The 22,606-nt window shown below is 47.8% G+C and overlaps 1 protein-coding gene across 4 annotated transcripts in view; it reads right to left on the bottom strand.

Annotated features, from left to right (window-relative positions):
- The window catches only part of Rph3al (rabphilin 3A like (without C2 domains)), a 125,903-nt gene that overhangs the window by 29,485 nt on the left and 73,812 nt on the right, over positions 1-22,606 (bottom strand). For 3 of the 4 annotated variants that reach the window (XM_020157899.2, XM_074046560.1, XM_074046559.1), the window contains exon 5: positions 17,785-17,871. The exons of the other annotated variant lie outside the window; for it this stretch is intronic. In XM_020157899.2, coding sequence (XP_020013488.1) covers positions 17,785-17,871 — 87 coding nt within the window. The remainder of the gene's footprint in view (positions 1-17,784; positions 17,872-22,606) is intronic. 4 annotated transcript variants of the gene reach the window in all.

Raw genomic sequence — 22,606 nt, 5'->3', positions numbered from 1 at the left:
ATGCCAGCACATAGTAGGTGCCGAACAAATATGCAAGCTGATGACCAAACACATGCCCACGTTTGCAGGCTTTAAGAAAGCACAGACTAGACTATTAGCACGGACTCTTAGAGGTATTGTGGACTAACTGTGTGCCATCCATATGCTGAAACCCTGGCCCTGGTATGATGGTGTAAGGAGGTAGAGCTCTCATGAGCGGGGATTGGTGGCCTTACAGGAAGAGGCCCCAGGAGAGTCTGCTACCTCCCTCTCTGCCAGGTGAGGACACAGTGACAATGTGGCCATCTGAAAGCTGGAAAGAAGGCCCTCATTGAGGGACTGAGTCAGCCAGTACCTTGAGCTTGAAATTTCTAGTCTCCAAAACTGTGAGAAAGAAATTCCCGTTTTATTCGCTCGGTCTATGGTATTTTGTTATAGCTGCTGAACCTGACTAATACCAAGGGAAAAGTGGCCCAGGGGGTAGCTGAAACACAGCCCCAAATTATTTTCCTCTCCTCCCTTCCATAAGGGAAGTCTACACCCAGGAGGCTGAAGCAGGAGGATTATAAGTTTGAGGCCAGCCTAGGACACATAGCAAGACCCTGTCTCAAAAGCCAAAAAAAAGAGGTGAAGCCTATTTTCTCACTCCTTTAATTTGGTTTAGTCTTAGGACTTGTTTTGACCAATAGAATGTGGTAGAACCTGTGACTGTGACCAGGCCCCAAGAGGCCTGCAGCTTCCTTTCTTACCTCTTAGAATATGCCACCATTGTGTGGCAGCTCCCAGTCTAACATGCTGAAAGACAAGAGGCCACATGGAGAGATCCAACTCTCATACACCAAGCCACTATTTCCCCTGCCCCAAATAACAGAGGCAGGTGCCAGACAGATGCACCGAACAAATGCCCTAAAGAATTCAGAAATTATTCAAGCTAACCAGCCCTACACTCTTTCCCTGCCCTGCCTTTCCTGCAGAAACCCCACTAATGCTGTGACCTGTGCCTTCCCCTCCCTCCTACCTCCTTCCAAAACTGTGCTCCCTCCTGAGGCCCAATGTGGCATGGTGGCCCCTTCCCTGAGGATCTATAAGCAATATATCCTTCTTTTTATGGCATTAGTATTTTTGTGTGATCACTCAGTCATCCTTGTAAATTAAGACCCAGCCACAAATCACCAAGCATGGAAGAATTCATTACAGCTAAGGAGCAGAACCTAAATGTATGATTCTGGCAATCTACTAGTAAACGTATAAGCTAGGAAAAGAGGGAGGTGAGTGCAGGGGACGGAAGGACTGGGGGCTCCGTACCCACAACTTACCGGAGGGAGTCAATGCTAAAGCTGATGGAGGAAGAAAGGGGAAAACATCATAAACGGTTACAAATTAAATAAAGTGCTAAAAATACTAAAATGATCAAAAATTGGGAGGGGAGAGAGGAAGCAGAGCAGTCTAAGCTAGGCAGTGCCTCACCTTTCACAGCTTGAGCCAACACAGAGCACCTCAAAATTAATGAGTCATGAAAAGCAGGACTGGTCCCCACACGAGTGTGAGCAAGCATCATGGTCTGAGTGAGGGAGGAGCCTGGCACAAGACTGCCAGACGCTTTTCTGAACAATTTGATTTAAAAAAAAAAAAAAAAAAACTACATGCATTACTTTGATTAAAATGAAAATTTAACAGATTGGTAATTGAATGTTGATGTTATTCAGTCCTTGGGCCACATGGCGGGTCGACATGTGAGGAGCTGGAAGAGTCTCTGGCTGGTATATTGAATCTGGATGTGGCTTAAGGGAGAAAAGCTGTAGCTCGGGAGAGGAAAGCCGTAATTAAAATGTTTTGGAGTGTAGCAAGACAGAAAGACTCCCTGAAGCTGTGGTTGGTTTGGAAATATCAGCACAAGTAACCCTGACATTGCTGTCCCTGGAGAAAGCTGAGCTCCCCTGTCATGTCATTGTACCCACTTAACCATCAGGAGTCAGGATTTGTGCAGTAGGAACCAGGCCTTCACTGCATGGAGGACCAGCAAAGCCAGATGGGTAGATAACAGAAAGGACCTGGGGCTTCCTGCAGTCAGGTGAAGCAATGTTATTCTCCAAAGCTGCAGGACAGAACCCAGTGACCAGGATTCTCTGACAACAAGCTGAGTATGAAAAGCCACAGTTACAGCCAAGAGTGCCATGCTGGGCTTGCTACAGTTTGGATCTGGAATGTCCCCAAAGGTCCATATATTAAAGGCCTGCAGTGTTATTGGGAGGTGGCGGAACCTTTAAGGGGGAGCTTTTCAGGTCACTGGGGCTGTGCCCTTGATGAAAATAGTGGGACTCTCTACCCTCTCCTTCCTAGCCATGAAGTGAGCATTTTTGCTGTACCATGCACTCCCACCAGTCCATCATGGTGTGCTGTTCCCTCCAAAAGCAATACTGCCCCCAAAAGCAATACTGGAACTCCAAAACTGTGACCAAAACAAACCTTTCCTCCTGTCAAGTTGGTCATCAGAGGTATTTGTTGTAGTGAGAAAGAGCTGGCTGACACAAGACTGTACAAGAGTCGTGGGCCCTGGTTGATTTTAGACAAGGCAAGTCAGTGTAAGATATGTCGACGTGACATACACATTTGTTTCTAGTATTATTTTCTGCCAGAAATGCTCTCTGTTGGAAACCAGACTGGAAGCATCCCACCCCAAAGTTCTACCAGCTGGTTTCCATGTTGCCCCACATGCTTTCAGAACTGTAGGGAGGACGGAGACTCAAAATTCATACAGTGTGACTACCAGGGGTCGGGTTTTGACTGTGAATGCTTGTGCAGATTATCTGAGTGAGGGTGCAAAGCAGGTCATGTGGCCTATTGGTCACATCTGTAACCTCAGAACTAGAGCCAAGATGGCGCTCCTCCCTGCTCCTGTCACCCAGATGGTGGCTGTGATTCAGGCCTCTAGCAGGTACTGTGGATCTATCAGCACAAAGAGAACTCACAGATGCATCCATTCTTCCTTAAAAAAAAACAAAAACAAAAAAACCCTGCTCATAGGTGCAATAGCTCCACTGACCAACAGAGGAATTAAAACAAAAAGCTCAAGAACAGTGTCAGAAAATTCATAGTGGTCAATGAAATAAAGACAGAATTTAGTCCAAATAAGTAATGTAGATGTAACTTCATATTACAGAATATAAAAATATGAAATTATGTTTACAAAGTAGATATAAAAGGATCATGTAACAATAATAAACTGATCCAAAATTTCAGACTGCCTCAATGAAAACCAGAAATAAAACCCCTGTCTTTCTCCATTGTTCCCAATGTAAGTGATTAGACAAATAGTGCTATAAATATTTTAAAAGTTATACATACACACACACACACACACACACACACATATACACATATCTATGTCTAGGAATCAGCAAAATTAGAACTACAAAGGTTTTGTCATCCTGACATACTTAATTTTCTGATCCCTTTTCTTCCCCCCACACCCCCATCCCTAATTGTGCTTTATTTTAAATTTTTCTCTGTTGTCATTTTTCCTTTTGGTAGAAATTAAGTTTAGAGTAACCATCTTTTCTCATTGCTTGCTTCTCCTGCCTCTGCAAGATGGAAGGGCTGTCTCTCTCTAGGGCCTGAGAGTATGGGTCCACTCAGTGGCTGAGATGGCTTAGCTTAGATCCACCCTCTGCCCAGGCTGAGCCCCTGTTCTCTGTGCAGCTGTGCACTTTCAGTGTTGGGCTCAGCATTCAGTTCAACCCTAGGCTGGCCAAAAAATCAGGAGCCCACAGGAGCGTTTGTGGAGCACCAGGGTCTCAGGGTAGAGATGTGAAGCAGCCTCCTTCTAGATGCTTCCCTCCTAGCACAGACAACTAGCTAGTTCCAATCCCTCCTAAAGTGCTAACTCCTAATTGAGGTGTTAACTGAAGGCTGAGACTCCTCCCAAGAATATTAGCATATTTGCATTTTAAAGAATAACACCTTTTTTTTTTTTTTTTGGCAGTGCTGGGGATGGAACCCAGAGCCTAAGGCAAGGCAGAAAAGCCTCTACAGCTGAGCTACTGAAAGCCCCAGGAAAAGAGAGAGAGAGAGAGAGAGAGAGAGAGAGAGAGAGAGAGAGAGAGTGAGTGTGAAAGAGAGGGAAAGCCCCCACCATCCCTCTACCCACCCGCAACCCTGGCAGTCCTGCCTGGACAGTCTTCTGCCTCTGGGGTCTTGCTTTGGGAGATGGCTGGTTCCCCTCCAGGTTTCCCAACATGCTGGATCTGCTGCCAAAGCTCACTACCAGCGCCTGCTCTTTCCTCCGAGCCTGGAGGGAAGGAAGTTAAGGCTCAGCCCGGTGGAGCCTGGGCTTCTCCAGGGCCTGACTGAATCTGGATTTCAAGTGGGTTTTGAGCAACCAGGTCATCTGGGAGGCAGGCAATCACCAGCACAGCAGAAAGGAAAAAAATGTGTCAAGAAAAAATATTCAGAGGGTGCTATCTGTTTTCTTGACAGATAAATTTAAACACCATGGCTGGATTATTTCAGAACCAGAGGAAACGCTTTGGTTCCCATTAACCCCTGGAGAGGGGCTACTCCAGAGAGACTACTGTGCAATCACCACTGTTACAGCTGAGGAGCACTTACCAGCTACAGGGAGGAGGCACCCAAGGCTGGCTCTAATGGCCTAGGTGTGTGTGTGGGGGGGTGCTCCCCATCAAGGGAGACCCCAGGGCAGGATTGCTGGCCCCACAACTCTGGCTCTTAGGAGCCCACCCTCAGGGTGCAAGCCCCATGGGTGCCTCCACAGCCCTTGAGGCTCCCACATTATCCGGGGACATGGAAAGGTCCCCACAAGCCACTGAGAGCAGGGACCATTATCTCTCTCTGTGATCCTTAATGCTGTCTCTTTCCTTTGTCTGGATGGTTTTGCAAGCTCAGCAAATCCACAGGGATAAGGGCACTCTCGGCTCCATGCTCCATTACTTGCGTTGTCAACATTTTGCACACGATTCTCCTAACTTCACTCACAAGCAGCATGAAATCCTCCTGAATCCCAGCCTTTTAACTCTCTTCCCTGTGCCACTGAGGTTTGAGAGAACAAGTTTGGGTAGCGTTTGGCGGGGAAGCCACGCTCTGTCCTTAGATGGAGTGGGCTGCACACAGGAAATGAATAGGGGCTGGAAGCAGAAAATTGCACAGGCCAATTATAGTGAGCCAGGTCTTTTCAGAGAAGCTTCATGATTTTGATTCAATTCCCAGAACAACAAATATGCCTATGTTTAAACACAGTCTCAGAAACACGTTCGACGGCCAAAGTGAAGCCACTGACCCCACACTGGCAGGCCGCATGGGCTGGGGAGGGTGTGTGTAACTTCGCTTCAGGAATGCTTTTCTCAATCATGCATTTAATTATTGCTGAATTTCCAATCAGTCTGGAAAGCCTCTAATTCTGAGCTTCCTTGGCCTTCTCTGTCTTCTATACTTATCACTCCCTTATCTTGTTCGGCTCTTTGATTTTTTTTTACCCCTGCATTCTGGGAGATTTTACGGGTTTTCCTCCACATCACGGATTTGAGCTTGTTATTATTATTTTGTTTTATTTTAGTGATCTCCTGTTATCTTTTGGGTGTGTGCCAGTGAAATCTAGCACACATAGGAAAGTGTTTCATACATAGCACATTTCAAGGAGTCATATTCAAATAAACACCTGGAAACTTGTCAAACCAAGTATTACGGGATCTCAGCAGCCCCTGAAAGCCTACCTTCCCTTCCGGTGGTAACCAGCATCTGGAATTTTGTGTTAAGCAATCTCTTGATTTTCTTTCCAATAAAAAACCCCCACCTATGTATGCATTTCTAATTTAAGTATTATCTTTTTGTTGTTGTATGGGGATTTGAACTCAGGGCCTTGTGCTTGTTAGGCAGGGGCTCTACCACTTAAGCCATATTGCCAGCCCTTTTTGCTGTAGTTATTTTTCAGGTAGGGTCTCCTGAGGCTGGGGGTTGACCTCAGACCTCCTCCTACCCTAGTAGCTGGGGTCTTGCTAACTTTTTGCCTGGTCTGGTCCTGAACCTTGATCCTCTTGATTTCCACTTCTACTGTGAAAGGATATTTGGAGTTTTTCCAGGTTTTTGTATTACAAAAGTATTGCAATGTGTATCGGTGGCATGTTTTTTGGGGAGCCTGTGCATCCCATTTTCTGGGCTGAAGATCACAAACAGGAGACAATGCTGAGAAGGAGTTCATGAGTACAAGATGCAACATGGATATTCCTACAGAAGGGCCTTCTGATTTCATTTGTAAACAGAGAGCACTAGGAGCTGCCCCATGACCATGACACTGACCTCAAGTCAATGCAGCATTGGGGTAGCAGGCAAAATTCAAGGGTCAAAGGGAGAACCAGGTCCTGGAAAACACAACCAGGTTCAGCGATGCAAACAGATAAGGGTCAGGGCTGGGCTGGGCATTAGGTGTGGGTGAATTAGGTTGGTCTGCAATGTGACATCTTCTTCAATCAGAGACTGGGAGTTCCCGGAGAGCTGGAAATCACTGAGGAAAGATGAGGCTGAAGAGCTACTTCCATTCATCGGTCCTGTTCTCTTCCAACCTGAGGCCCACCCCCAAGCAGGAAGTCTGAATGCTTCTGGTTGAAGGCAGTAGTCACTGGCAGGATAGATATCAGGAGAAGGAAGCTGGGACAGATAGCCCAGCTATCAGATAGTCCAGGTTCAAATCGCAGGTCCCCATATCCTGGCAGCGCCAACTTGGACTTGTCACCTAGGGTCCCAGAGCTTCTACTCAGCTAGAAAATGGGGACATTAATACCTATTTCTTTGAGCCTCATGCCCAGCCTGCAGGAGGATCTCAACAAAGGCCACTTCTTCCTGCTTCCCTTCATCAGAAGAATTTTCTGGCAGCTCAGTCGGATGTGCCATCTTGAGCTATTTCTTTAGGAGAAGAGATGGGTGGTTGTTTCAGGGGTGGGCACCACCTAGGCGCTTAATAAATACTTCCTGAAGGATGGAACCACCCTCAATTCCCCGGTCTCCATCTGTGAGACAGCTGACTACGGGGAGGGGCACCACTGTGCCAGCCAATGTCACTTGGCATCTGAAAAACGGGCAGGAAAATTGGATCAAATTTTTCTTCAAATTAGCGCAAGAAAAAGACCAAATTCAGATGCTTCCTCCCTAGCTTTTCGCCCACCTCCCCAGGAGCATACACAGGAGGATGCCATACCAGAATTCACAGATCAACAGGGAGGGAAGGGCCAGGTAGGCTGCCACATCAGGACAGTGCAACATCAGCTGACCCACAGGAACACAAAGTGTCCTCCATCTTGTTGCAGTCAAGGTTGAGCCCATGAACTAAGGTGTTCCCAACACAGCCAACTTCTGAGCACAACTGGTGTGACTGTTGCTGAGGTTGCCCAGTGGAGTGACAGAGCCAAACGCCAGGATCTGGGGCTGAGGTGTTTTCACAGAGGACAATGTTGGCCCACAGAGCTTTCTGGGACCACTCCAAGAACTCACTTTCTAGGGCCCAGTCCCTAGAAGGTGGGGAGACTCATGCTGGATATTGGGGTGTGTCCCCTTTTCTGGATTGTCCTTTATCCAGTGGATTACTAGCCTTGCTGTTATACCTGCTTCAAGCCTTTCTGAAATCCAACCTTCTCAAAAAGACCCACCCTGGCCAGTCTATTTTTTTTTAAGCTGTGATAAAGGGTACAGCACATAAAATTTACCATTTTAACCATTTTTGGGAGCACAGTTCAGCAGCGTTAAGTGTGTTCACAATGCAGTGCTATCATTCTCTCTCCAGCTACTGAATCTTTCATCTTCCCAGACTGAAACTCTGTACCCACTAAACACCAGCTCCCCACTTCCACCTAGCCCCCAGCCCTTGGCAGCCACCATTCTACTTTCCATGTCTCTGAATTTGCATTGACGTGGAATGACATAGCATTTGTCTTTTTATGACTGGTTTGTTCCACAGGGTCCTCGACATTCACCCATGTAGTAGCATGTGCCAGAATTTCATGTCTCTTTGCAGCCAAGTAATATGAGTAATATTATGTATGTAACACATTTTGTTTATCCATCCCTCTGATGATAGACACTTGGGCTGCTTCTGTGTTTTGGCTGTTGTGAATAACCCTACTGTGAACATAGGTGGACACGTATCAATGTGAGTCCCTGCTTTCAACTCTTAGGGGTTTATATGGGACAATACTGAGAAATATTGGACAATACAGTCATTCTTTGTAATCTTATTTTTTTAGCAGTAACTGGGGGTTGAACTCAGGGCCTTGTGCTTGCTAGGCAGATGCTCTACCACTTGGGCCACTCTGCCAGTCCTTTTTTAGGTTGGTTATTTTTGAGATGGGGTCTCCCCTTTATAGGGTCCAGGCCAGCCTGGACCTCAGTCCTCCTATTTGTGCTTCCCCAAGCTGGGATGACAGGTGTGTGCCACCACAATCAGCCATTGGTTGAGATGGGGTCTTGAGAACCTTTTGCTTGGACTGGCCTTGAACCCAGATCCTCCTGATCTCCACAAGAAGCTAGGAGTACCTGCTTTTTAATAGTAGCCATCCTAATGGCTACAACATGGCGGCGGGTCTAGCACCACAAGCTACCTCCCATTTCACCCAGCATGCCTGGTCCCTCTGCCCTGTTCTACCTTTTCTCTTATTCAGCATCCAACAGACTATATACTGTTTTCTTATTTATTAGTTTGCTCATATTTGATTGTCTATTTCTCATCCTCTATTTTCCCCCACCCCTGCTACACCACGAACTCAAGGTGGGGATATTTGGCTGTTTTGTTTGTTGCTGTTTTCTAAGGGCCTAAAACAGTGCCTGGCATAGTAAGTGTCAGTGAACAGTATATCCATGAGTAAACAAATAGAAAGGAGCATCATTAGAAGGCATTTTGGAGGAAGACTCATGTGGCTTCAACTCCTGGCTCCATCAACTCCTCCCTGGTGCCATTGGGGAAGTGATCTCCTTTCTCTAAGCCTGAGTTACTCCTGTCTGTCTTAAAGGGACAACAGATTCTCTTATGGCCCTCGCTCTTGTGAGGATGATACATTCACTGCTTGAGCCATAGCTTGGCTGATGTCTGCTATTAATAACTGGACTTGCACAGATATGGATGGTAAGCCAGGATGACTAGAGCAGTAGGTCCATTCTCTCTTGGGTCTACCAGAAAGAATCTCACAGAGTGAAAGTGTCTCCAGGCAGCGGCTCAGGTGGGCACCCCGAATAGGGATGAGGAAGGGGTGGGAGTGGTTCAGTCTGTCTGGGGAGGGGATGCTGCAGAGGGTCCCCGCTAGGCAGACCATGCTGGGACCTGGTGGGCACCAGAAACCTCCTCCTGTTGCCACTTGTACATGGGTGGGAGGCCAGGAGGTAGCACTGATAGTGGGTCTGCTTGGCAGAGCTGTGATGGCGTGGGAGGTGACAAATACACTGAGGAAGTGTGACCATCCGGGTCCCCCAGGGACGTTGCGACAGCAGCCCACAGTGAGCCAGGCACAGATGGCAAGGCGCTCAGGCAGCCACCCGCCCCAGTGCCAGCCACCCACTCCTGAGCGCGCTCAGGGGCCTGCGGAGAGGGGCCCTCTGGCAAAGCTGTTTGTAGCAAAACTCCAAACTGCAAGGAACATCAGGACCAGGAGACAATCAGTGCAGAGAGGCAGATGGCAGCCTGGAGTGAGCACAGGCTGCCTGCCAGGGAGGCAGGTGTAGAGGATGCTAGGCTGGCTTGGCATAGCTGGTCCCCACTAGTGACTGGCTGGGGAGGAGGGAGCCCTTGGTTCTCCCAATGCTCTATAGGCCCACATTGAGAAAGACTTTCCCAGTGGAAGTCCCTGGAGGGGCTACTGGTCACCTGCTAGAGATGAGACCATTTCACATATTCCTCTTTCAGTCAATCAACAAGTGGGGGTGGGAGTAGGGGGAGACAGAGGAAGGGAACTCAGACCCAGGATCAGTGGACATTGCAGGGCCCCAGCCAGGGTCACCTGTGCTAAGACTCCTGGGAAATCAAAGGCACTTTGCAGGGAAAGGTATTGAAGTGATCAAGAGGAAGGTCATTTCTTTGCAAATTCCTCTTGCGATCAACAAACACTTTCCTGAGCACTTTTATATGCAAAGCACTGCAGGAGATTCAGTAAGTGTAGGGCTGCAGCCCTGGTTTCCACCGAGTTATAATCAGGATGCCTGTGGATCAGGAATGCAAAGCCAACACTGAACAGAGAACAGGGAAAGCTCTAATTGTATTAATCAGCTTTCAATTACTTACAAATTGGTCTTCACCCCTTCCTCCCTCATCCTCCCCAGATAACAAAGCCTGTATCCTCACAAGCCTTCTGAGGCCAGTGCTACCTGCTAGAGGCTGGAGGAGTGAATAGCTTCTAGAACTCTGGAGAAATCTAGGTTCCAATTAACCTTTCTCCTGATTGCAGGACAACTTGGAGTGAGTCACTATAGTTTTTTTGTTTTTGTTTTTTTATCTTTTTAAGTGGATGGGGAAGAAAGGTTGAACAATAAAGGAAATGAATTTCCTATTTGCAACGTTAGTCACATTTTTAGAAGCTCCCCACTGCAGTGCTTCCTGACCCCAAATAACACAGTCAAGAAAAAGTGACAGAAGCAACTGCAAAACTCCAGCACAAGAGGGAGGTGAATGGAGTCTACAGCCAGTTTTCCCTCCACCACAGGTGACGGAGGATGTGTGTGGCCCACCCAGGCTTGCCCTCCTGCCAGGGGACAGGGGATAGGGTCTCCCAGGGGATAGGGCAGCCTTCCTGGCCCAGCATGGTTATAGGCTTCCATTCCATGTGGGAGTGGGAGAAAGAAAGAGAAAGAAAGAAAGAGAGAGAGAGAGAGAGAGAGAGAGAGAGAGAGAGAGAGAGAGAGAGAGAGAGAGAGAGAGAGAGAGAAAGAGACAGAGAGAGAGAGAGAGAGAGAGAGAGAGAGAACGAACTGGGGAGACAACTTTGGTGCAAACTGGGAGGTGCAGTTGTTCACATCCTCCCCAGTAGCAACAGCCAGGTCACAGGAGAGTCCCAAGTACCTCCTCCCAGATGCAAAGTGTCACAGGTAAAACCCCAGACACAGGGAAAGCTCTGTGAGAAGTTTGCTTATCGCCTCTGGTCAGCCCTGTTCTGCTGGGCTCTCTGCATCTGAAGACAAGGAACAGGGGGAACACTGGGTCTGAGAAAACTGCCACAGAAGTGGGGAGGGCACAGGTCTTCAAGTCAGAGAAAGGAGAACCTCAGAAATGTTTAATGCAGGTCTATGTGCGTGCCAGGCTTCAAGGGAAATCAGACAACCGGTATCTTGGATGGATGGAGACTGGCCTTCTATGAGACGGAGCCAAGAGAAGAAAACAGGCAAAATGAGGGAAATAATGGAGAATGGCAAGGAAATCAAAAAAGGAATGGGCAGGAGCCAGTGGAAGCAAGAGAGAGTAGGCAACAACTGTGAGAAAATGTGACTACCCTGTTTGGTTCACAGGAGATCACTGGTACAGCTACTTAGGAAAATGATTGCGAATAAGCTATACAGTTGACCGTGAGCACATGTCATGGTCTAAGAGAAACCCCCTCAGGTATAAATCCTAGAGAAACTCACAAATGTGTTCCAGGAGACATGAATGGTTACAGGAAAATTATTCCTAACAGCAGACACACAGGCTATTTGTGTACACATGCACCAGGATGAAACCTAGGGAAGTATCTAAGTCAGAACAAAAAAAGGGAAGACAAGCTTTAGGATTTTCTAGAATGGAGGGGAACATGAAAATGACTTGGAAGAAGATAATGCTACAGAAGACACAGAATGGAAACACAACCTCCCAAGAAGAACACAGAACAGCTGGGAAGAAAGCAGTAAGAAAAATCCTACCTGCAGAGCGTTTGTGGGTCAAACACCCAGATATTGTTGTTTGTTCTAGACAAAAATCAATAAGAACAGCCTAGGCATATCCAGACAAAAATTTTAATTTCCAAATATAAAAAAACCCCACAGGGTATTTAATGCAGAATAAAAGCACAAGTCTGGCTTCAGAACTCACTCTGGTCTCCGTTGTCGCCTTTAAAACCACTTCATGCTGCAAATTAGATCCATCCTACTTTCTTTTCCTCTCGTCTGTATGTCCTTCTACATGGTGTTCTTGTACTATTGTCTGGCACTGAGGACCCTTCCTGGGTGAACCTCATTTTTTGCAGCACTGGGATTTGAACTCAGAGCTTTGTGCTTGCTCAGCAGGTACCCTACTACTTCAGGCACACACACCCCAGCGCTTTTTTGCTTTAGGTGTTTTTCTGATAGGGTCTAGCACTTTTACCTAGACTGGCGTGGACCATTATCTTTCTACCTCTACCTGTGGAGGAGCTGGAATTACAGGTACGTACCACCACACCCAGATGACTGAAGGCCAGTCTACTGAGGGTCATTTCTGTCCCTTTCTTTTTTTTCTTTAATTTTGAACACATGTCAGCGTTTATTAATTAGCCAGCAAGGTGACCAGGCAAGTGACTGGAGGGAATGGAAGATAGGGGTGGTGGTGTTAGAGTTGGGAAGCAGAATTTTGTATAAACAGCTAATTTAAAAAGGGAGAGCAGCTAAGTAGGGAAACTCTGTAGTTTTATGTAGCCCCTAAAATATCTTATTTGTGATGGCTGTGATAGAAGAATCGAGGCAAAGTAGGTAGGAGCACCAACTAGGAATCAAAAAGAAGAATTGATAAAAAGCAAATAATAAGGAAACATCAGGGCCATTAATGGGCATGACAAGGTTTCTTCCTCTAAGAAATGACTGAAATATGGTTCAACTGTTTTAAGTTCATTAACCATGTTTTTTAATTTTCCAAAGGAAAACGGCTCCTTTGGGTTCTTTTTCAAATTGTCCTATACTCTTTCCTAAAGGTCCTGCATGTTCAATTTGGCTTCTATTCCTTCTCTTTTATATCTTTTAATTAAGTAATTAAAACCCCTTATCTGTAGCCTCTTTCACAGTGTTGCTATTATCTCTCATCCTCTGGATACCAATTCTCCTAACTGTCCTGTTTTGCCCAGTCTCTCTGATGGCGGTGGTTCTTTTCTTCATGTGGTTGGTTGGTACACAAAGGGGATACAATTCACTGAATTGTGAGTGGGAAAAGATTATGATCAATTGTATTGTCAGTCTAGTTGTCTTTTTTGTACAAAGGCAACAATTACTGGCCCAGGACTCAGACCATCCATGTGCCCCTCGTTTTTACAATTGTACTAAATTATACACCAGCTAATTATGAGATAAACAAAAATAGTAACTCGGAGTCTATAAGAAAGGAGGGAAAATCAACAACGATGTTCCTTTTTGCTCCTGGGAAGCTATTCTGAGGCTGTACTCTAATGCAGGCTGGGGGGCGGGGGGGGGGGGGTGAGAGGTAGCTCAGGGCTGCACACTGGAATCAGAGCATCTGCCTAGTGTGCCCCGGGCTCTGGGTTCAATCCCACCACCCCAAAAATAAATGCAGTAAGATACAATATAGACAAAGAGCTATGCACAGTTACTAATAAGAGAAAGAAATGAAAACAACTTAAATGTCCTACATTAGTAAGGTATCCACATGACAGATATCAATGAGAAAGTTGACAAAGAGTTCTTAATTACACTGGGAAATACTTATGATGGAATGTTAATTTTAAAACACACGTTCAATAATATAAAGAAAAAAGACAGAAAAAAAGGTTGGAAATAAATATGGCCAAATGTTAACAGTGGTTGTTTCCGGATTGTAAGATGATGGTTTTTTTTATTTTTGTTTTTGTTTTTTCGTGGGATGTGTATTTATTTTTCTTTTTGGCAGCACTGGGGTTTGAACTCAGGGCTTCGCACTTGTAAAGCAGGCACTCTACCACTTGAGCAACACCCCCAGTCCATTTTGCCCTGGTTATTTCGGAGATGAGGTTTTCGCGAACTATTTGCCCAGGCTGACCTAGAACTGCGATCCTCCCAATCTCAGCCTTTCAAGCAGCTAGGATTCCAGGCTTGAGCCACCGGTGCCTGGCGGGTATGTATTTCTTTCTGCTTTCCTACCCATTGTAAATGTTCCTCAATAATCAACATTAATTTTACAATCTGAAAAGACTAAAATGTATATATTTAAGAAAATAAAAACTACTAAAGTTAGCAACAGACAAGAACTTAGATATCTGAGCAATATTAAATATGAAAAATAAAACACCATGCTACTGGCTCTGACATTACAATCTATAATTTGTTTTCGACACAATTTGAAAGAAGGAGGTCAGATTCTGTCATTCCTGTGTTCGACACCCTCCAAGATCTCCTCAGTTCGTTGAGTATAAAAGCCAAAGTCCCTATAATGGTCCACAGGACCACCATGATCTGACCTGCCCACATGCCTCTGATGTCCTCTCCCTTGCTGTTTCCTTACCGTTACTCAAACTCACCAAACACACACCTGCCTCAGGCCCTTTGCACATGCTATAACCCTAGTGGCAGATGTTTTCCCTTCTCATAGCTAAATGGTTTGTCTCAGATCTCTGCTCAAAGCCCCTCCATACCTCCCACATAAAATAGTATCCACCCCACTGCTCCCAGGACCCCTTCTCCACTTTGCCCTGAGAAGTTTACCACCATCTGGGAGGGTGCAGATATTTGAGGTCTTTCTCCCACTAGAAAAGCTGACTTGCCTGGCACATAGAAGATGCCCAATAAACATGTGCTGAATGCCTGAATGAGTAAAGGCAATAGACTGTAAACTCCTTAGGAGCAGAAGGACTGATGCTCATATTGCTGCCTCGTTCAAGTGCATAAAACAGGCAGCAACGCCAACCTGACAGCCCTGGGAACATTTCCCCAGCCTCCAACTCACGCCAGAAAAGCCATTTGCAATTACAGCCGGCACTGGTGGCAGTGAAAGGAAGATATAAGGGCTTGGCAGAGTAGCATGAGGGTCCCCATCAGAAAACCAAGTTCTGCCATTAGGATTTGCCTTTTGCTGCAGGACTGAACTCCAAACTCTTATCAGTCTCAGAACCAAGCTATGCATGGTACTTAAAAATCTGACATTCTAAATGCCCTTTTTATTTAGCTATCTCTGTTATGAGGAGACAATTTTTTAAGAGAAAAAGGCATCAGGAAACCCACTACCTTGCCCCTCCCACATCAAAAGCAGACAGGAAATTCTAGCACCTGGGTATGGCACCCACGGACCACGTGCATGGTCACAGCCCTAGCTAAGCCTGCAACATGTCCACAGTGTGGCTGGCTCTATAGAGAGGAAGATTCGCCATCTTGCTAAGCTGTATCAGCTCCTGAAAATTCAAGGACAAACTGATAGCATAACGTACAGCTTCATATTCTTTGCCTTAGGAAAGATAAGAAAATTCATCCGAAGCTATTTCAGACTTTTCTGGGCCCAGGGGCCCTCTGGAGATTAGAACGAGCTGGTGGAGGCCCTCCTATGTGGGAGGTCAGGACTATTAAGTAGTAGGAAGGGAACTCGTGATGGGGTGGACAGGGCAGCGGCCTCCCAGCAGTGCTTAGGTTGATGGAATCTGCCTTTTATTCCCTCCACTTTTCTTTCCTTGACCTCTAACCTCCCTGTGCCCATCATGTCATCTGGCTCAGGTGTCTCCTGAGGAATTCCCCCCTTAGGATATTGAACATCTGAATGTTGGAAGGAATCCCCTGAGGACAGAAAGGACCTCAGTTCAAAGATGGAACTCTGGCGGGAGGAAGGGAAACCTCTAATATTTATGGAATGCTATGATGCTTTGTACATTTTATTGAACTTATGGAATTTCCACAGCAGCTTTGTGAAGGGGACATTACCATTGCCATTTGGATGAGGAATGAGGGACCTCCAGGTAGGACTGAATGCTAGTTCACGCTTTGAGGCCCTGCCTTCTTTCTTCTGAAGACACAGAAATGACAGGTGGAAATATTTTAAAAATAAGAAGAGGTAGCCAGGCACTGGTGGCTCACGCCTGTAATCCTAGTTACTCAGGAGGATCACAGTTCAAAGCTAACTCTGGACAAATAGTTCTCAAGACCCTATTTCGAAAATACCCAACACAAAAAAGGGCAGCTGGTGGAGTGGCTCAAGTAGTAGAGTGCTTGCCTAGTAAGCATGAGACCCTGAGTTCAAATCCCAGTACTGCCAAAAAAAAAAAAGAGAAAAGAACAAGTAAACTTATTTGTGTTAAAAAACTGATATATATCTATATAGAGATATATAGAGATATAGATACAGATCAGTGGGTCAGAAACTCAAAGTATTTGGTTTTTTTTTTTTTGGAGACAGGGTCTCCTCTATGTATCCCAGGCTAGCCTTGAACTCATGACCCTCTTGCCCTGACTCAGGCACTGCTCCCACTATCCCAAGTGCTTGGGGCTTGGGACTACAGGCATGTGCCACTACACCTGCCTACTTACTATTTTGAGGGATTAAACGTACTGCCTGTGATGCTCTGGGCTCAGAAGCAGTTGGCAGCAGCAGGGAGACTGGTCTAACTGGATATGGAGACTTACAGTGTCCCACAGGAGATAAGGGAACCAGAGCCAAGTCACTAAAAATGGGGCTAGTGAGGGGGTTTTGCCACCTGGGGAAGGAGTCTGAAAATAGCAGGGACTGGCCCCAGCACAGGAGAGCTTATGAGAAAGTGGGTTCAGAGGAAAGCAGGCAGCTGCCCACACAGCAGGGCAGAGCCAGGCTCCCAGCCTTCGGGAATAATCCTATCATCACTGTGGACGAGCAGCTCGCCATGAGCCCAGGACACCTGGCTGTGCCCCAGGGAACCCAGCACCCTGGTGGAGGTTACTGAAACACCACTCAGAAAGGAGAGCAGCTGGGAGCTATGCAAGGTGGATTGAGAAGTTTTAAATAAATGTACAATTTCCAGAAGAAGAGAGATGGATGGCAGAACAGAAATACTCAAAGACATTAAAGCTGAGTTTTTCTAGAACTGAAAACATTGTATAGATCCTTATGTGAAAAGCATGTGCCAAATGCCCAGCAAAATAAATAAAAACAGACAGATATATGGAGAGCAGGCACAGCTCTCTGTGCTTGTGGAGCTCTTTTTTTCCCCACTCTGCGTCCCCACGGCCTCCCTACAAGTCACCTGCCTTGGCCTGCTGTTTGACTCCATTCCAATCTTGGGGCAGTGAGGAGGCCCTGGACTTGGCATTAGGAGACACAGTCTAGGCACTATCTCACCCATCTGCTACTGCCTCAGGGTCCTCACTGACCCTTGATTTCCTCCCCCTCAAATGGGGCCAACCTGGAGTGACAAAGCCCTAGAACCAGGAGGGAGTTTGGGGGTGGTAGCATCACAACAGGCTATGGTAGCACTTAGTTTCCAGCACCCTCCATCCCCCAATGGCTTGGTGTCTACAAATCACTTAGCCTCTGAGTCTGTTTCCCCACCATGGGGTGTGGAGGAAGAAGGCGAATGAATAGATGGAAGGAACAGAGCACACTGCCAAGCACTTCGGTTTGATCCAGGGTAGGAACCACTATCACTATAGTAACAGCCCCCCGAGTGCCACACACACACACACTCACTCACAGGGAAGGGCTTCCCATCAAAACTATGGACCCCACAGGCAGGCACAGAACAGGGCCCACTGTCACCTCTGCATGGGGGAGATGGGTAAGCCAGTAGAGTGTCCTTCCCCACTCTTCTCCCCTGGACATCCCTGGATAGTCCCTCCTTGACCTCCAGAGAACCCCTGCCAGTGTCCAGCTGTGTATCCCCCATATGTGAGTGTGCCTCCTGCCCACCCCAGCCCACCCCTCCCCACCTGGGCCCCTACCTCTCTTTGCTCACTGCAGATCTTACATAGCCACAGGGGCCGCTTCTGGCCAGGGGAGACCTCGATCCCACATTTGGTGCAGACTTTCTACAAGAGAGAGGGCACAGGTGTGTCAATACTTTAGCTGCTTCCTCCTCAGCTGGTGGACAGGGACAGTAGTGACCAAGGGACACTTCAGCATCTTCTGAGGGGATGGCTTTTCCTTCAGGCTTCAAGGGCAGATTCCCCCAACAGGCACAGATAATCTAGAAATCATTGGCTGGCTTTGGGGCACAGCAGGTGTACCCCAGCCACAGATTTCCATGTTATAGATCCACCTTCCATAATTCTGTCCTTTTAAGACCACATTAAAAAAAAAAAAGCAAGCTTGCCAATCTTCACAGCTGCAAAAAAACTGGAAACAACCCAAATGCCCAGTACCAGGGAAGATGCAGAAAAAACACGACTGAAGGTGATGTGGCCTACGTGGAAATACGGGCAGGAAGTACTGCCCTCCAGCAGAGAAAGCACACATCCGTGTACAATCACACAACATATACCCATGCCCAATGGGTTAGGGGGACTACAATACCAGTGACAGCTTGAGCACCAATTCTGTGCCAAGTCCCTTTGCTTAATGATCTCAGGATCTCCATTGTGCTAGTGTGGGGTCCATTTTATAGGGAAATTGGAGCGTGGAAGAGTTTGAGAATTTACCCAAGATCAAGGGGCAAGTGAGGACCAGGCTCCCAGCTGACTCTGGAGCTATTCTATCGTTTCTTCTGGACACACAGGCAGCCAGAATGTAGACTGTTTTACCTCCACAGAGTTGTTTAAGCTCCTAACTTCCAAACACATAATTTGCTTCCTTTAGAGGCACAGCAACAAGCAGTGGTGAGAAACCAGGATAAACACACGGGGAGGTGGAGGTGGGCTGGGGGCTCAGACTGGTTCAGGGTACAAGGATGGAAGCTCCTGGAGGGAGGGGACTCATCACCTTGAGTCCCTGTGGGGGTGGGGTGCTCTCCAGCTTCCTGCAGAGGGAAGGCTGAATCTGTTGCTTGGCTTTTTCTGTAGGCTGCCAACTGAGCAAGGAGCGCACCTCTCCGAAGAGAGGGAAATGTCACCAACTTGGCTTCCCAAAGCATGTGTCACTATCCTGATTGGGTGGCTGAGCTGGGCTGTATAGGAGGGGAGGGAACACACAGGAGGGAAGCTATGACACATTTGTGGGGGCATGGATTGGCCACCATCCGAGTTCAGGTGTGAGAAATGTCACTTCCCTGTTTCTCCAAATAACCGAGATCTGCCCCAAGCTCCTGGTCCTCTGGACTGGCAGGGAAGTCCCTCTTGGGTCACCATAGGGACCTCCTGCCTGCTCCCTGGAAGGTCCTCGTGTTGAGGTCTTTGGTGGTTGAGCACATCTGGGGTCACCATCCACTGCAATCAAGCTGGCCTTCTTAGTGCTCACAGTCCCTAAAAGGTGGGGTGGTCACCTTAGTGTCGGTCCTGGGTTTAGGATCTTTGCCAAAAGCTGAGGGTGACCCTCCCCAAGGACCAGTAGTCTACATCCCTCTAAGCTGTCATCCTACCCTTCCCCTTATCGCTCCCACCTCTCACCCCCATCCTGCCCCCTCTGGGGAGGACCAGACATTGGCAGCAAGGTGGGCCTCACAACAACAGGAAAAGGGGAGAGGAAGGTGGTGCTGAAGCCAGCTGGCTTTGTCTTCCCTGCTTTTTCCCACTACGTTCTGTGGCATGTGCGAAGGTGGGTGAGGCCCTCAGAGAGGCCAGCTTTTCCTGCTGCATTATTCACATACTTACGAAGTTTGCTAACAGCTCACCCTAAAACACAGAGTGCTCTGCCCTCCCAATGCCATTAAATGAGACTGTGGAAAATCAATCTCATGAAGGAATGAAACATCAGTGGATACCATCTATTGAGTCACTGTGTGTGCCAGGCCCAGCAGTTGTGGCCACAGAAAATGAAGGAGGTAGGTGTTAGGATCCCCATAAACAGATGGAGAAATGGAGGCTCCAATGTCACACAGCTAGATAGGGACAAAACAAGGTCTTCTGCAAGAGCTCAGGAGAGAGACTGCACCCTCCCCCCCTCCCCACCCCACACAAGTTGTGAAGTGATTCTGCTCGGAGCTGGTTCTGCTCAGGCAGGCCCCTGGGAGAATGACTCAAGACTCAAATGACTGGGCAAAGAAGGCGACACGGGATGACAAGGCCTTACTGGGATTTGGGGTGCAGCTGGCACACCCTCACACACTCCTTGGCCAGAGTCTGACTCTGCCCTGAGCCCTCTCAAGAAGGGAAGAGAAAGGTTTCTAGCCACACACAGGAAATCTAGGCCAATCGACCTCAGGCCTCAAGACACCAGCAGGCCTTCCCACAGCCTGACAGCCATTTTCCCCTTCATGCCAGCCAAGGGGACGGGACTGGGCAGCCTTGGTCCCTCTCTGGATCACCTCCACCTGCTGTAATAAAAATAGCCTGACTGGGTGGCTGAGAGGACAGAAACTTCTTTCTCACAGCCTGGAGGCCTGAAGCCACAGCTCAGGGCACCTTTCTCTCTCACTTTGTGCACTGTCCTCCTGACCACTCCGGCCCCTGCCATCCTGCCCTCTGTCATCACCCTCATGTTCCTAAGTTCTGCTCTCAGCTCCTGCACAGGTGGGGTGGCTTGGTGCTGGGGCACAGGGTTTGATTGAGGCCAGGCCTAGGTGGGCCCTTGGGTATGCTACCCCAAACCCCTCTAAGCTTCAGCTGGCTAGTCTTGTCTATAAAATGGGATAATATTTATCCTCTAAAGTTGCTTTGAGGATTAACTGAGATATACAATAAAGGCTACCTGCACATAGAAATCACTCAATAAATGCCAGTTGTTGTCACCATTAGTGTCACACCCCGATCTAAAACCTTCATGATTAACCTCCACACCTGCACTGGCTAGCACAGTAGGCACCAGTCACAAGTGGTAATTTAAAGTGACAATCAGGGGCTAGGGGCACAGCTCAGTGGTAGAGCACTTGCTTAGCATGCGTGAGGCCCTGGGTTCAATCCCCAGCACCTCAAAATAATAACAACGACAACAATTCAATCAAATAAAGCAATTTCTTAGACTCACTGAGTTCATTTCAGTTTTTCAATTGGTGGCTAGGCTGGGATAGCACAGAAATGACATTTTCATTATGTCCCACAGGCTACAGAGCCCAGACTTCAGCCTCCTCACACAGCGCTCACAGTTGGCCTCCACAGCTTATTTCTAAGGCTCCCACGATGCTCTCATCAGATGTGTGTGCTCCCAGGCTAACCTGCATCTGCCTATCCCATCTCTACCGCCCATCCGATGCTTCCAAGCCTTCCCATTTGCTCATCCAGGTGATCACTGCCTGTGGGGCACCATGCGGAGCACAGGCCTGGGCTAGAAGATGCAGATGACTAGGGCAGGGCCCCAGCCTCACTATAGCTCACTTGGAGGTCACCCTGCCAAGGCTAAGGGGTGCTGGGCAGCATGGTTTTGAAGGATGAGCATACAAACACCCTTGAGTAATACCATCTAAGAGAATAAATATCTACACGTTTGGGGGCAAGGAACAAAATGAGGAAAGAATTCACAAAAAGCTGGGTGTGGTGGTACATCCCTATAATCCCAACTACACAGGAGATGGAAGCATGAGTTCAAGGCCAGTGGGGCAAAGGTAGTGGGGAGACCCAGTCTTAAAAACAAAAACAAACAAGGGTTGGAGCATAGCTGTAGTGACAGAGAGCTTGCCTAGCATGTGCAGTGCTCTGGGTTCAGTCCTCAGTACTGCACCTACAACAAGACGACTGTCCTATCCTCCAACCCAGACCCAGAGACACAGAGCTGCCAGCCTGGGGACAGGAGCAACATGGACCAGTCTCCCCTTCTAAAGGTGAGGTTCAAGGCTGTTGATCATCTCCAGTCTAGGGTGCGAAGAGGGACAGATGGCCTGTCTGTGCTGGGGTGGGGAACCCACCTAGCCCAGTGCTGCTGGTCTCCAGGTTCCAGTAAGGGCTGTGTGACCTTAGGCAGAAAGGGCAGCAGCGCGGTTTCTGTCAAATGTTCCCTCCACCCCTTGCTTTTCGGGGTGCTGTCAGGGGTCAGGAAGATGGCGTGGCAGAGCACACCCACCCCTGGGTGTGCGTAGATAATCAGGCTACAGCCATCATTGTAGGAAGCCACAGCCAGGCCCTGCCATATCTCAGTCATCTTCATGTGCGTGGCTGGCAGAGGGACATGAAGGCTCCTAAGAGGCAAGGCCCACAAAAAAAACACGCTCCAGCTCAAATAACACACAACTGCTGCTCTATTAAATCTCAGATCAATGAGAGAATAATGCGCCTTTCTCCTCATGGACTTCATCTTTGTTTTCAGCTTCCCATGCAGAAAATTAAGCAGCTGATAGTTTAAAAAGTGTGCTTAGGAGAGGGTGAGCCAGCCTCTCCACCTCACACAACCAACCATCCCCTCACTCTTGGGGAGAACGTGGGACCCAGCCTGTAGTCACCTGCTGGCTGCAGGTTGGGCTTCCTGTGAGCAGGACTGCCCTGGACAAGGGCCTTCCTGCTACCTCCTGCAGCCTGGAATCATATCTGAGCACTACCTGAACCACACCTTGCTTCTGGGCTGGACTCAGAGCCGAAGTTTTGTCACTCTTGTCTCAATTCTTCCATTCATCCCTTTGCAAAGGTATGTCGCAGCCTGGAGAGTACAAGGAAGGGGCTACCACAGGACACATGCTTCAGGCAGGGTGGAGCCTAGCGTGCCATTTAGAGGCAACCTTGAACTTGGCACCTTCCCAGGAGCCTC

The sequence above is a fragment of the Castor canadensis genome, chromosome 11 (assembly GCF_047511655.1).
Source record: "Castor canadensis chromosome 11, mCasCan1.hap1v2, whole genome shotgun sequence".
Lineage (NCBI taxonomy): Eukaryota > Metazoa > Chordata > Mammalia > Rodentia > Castoridae > Castor > Castor canadensis.
This window is presented reverse-complemented; position numbering and strand designations above follow the sequence as displayed.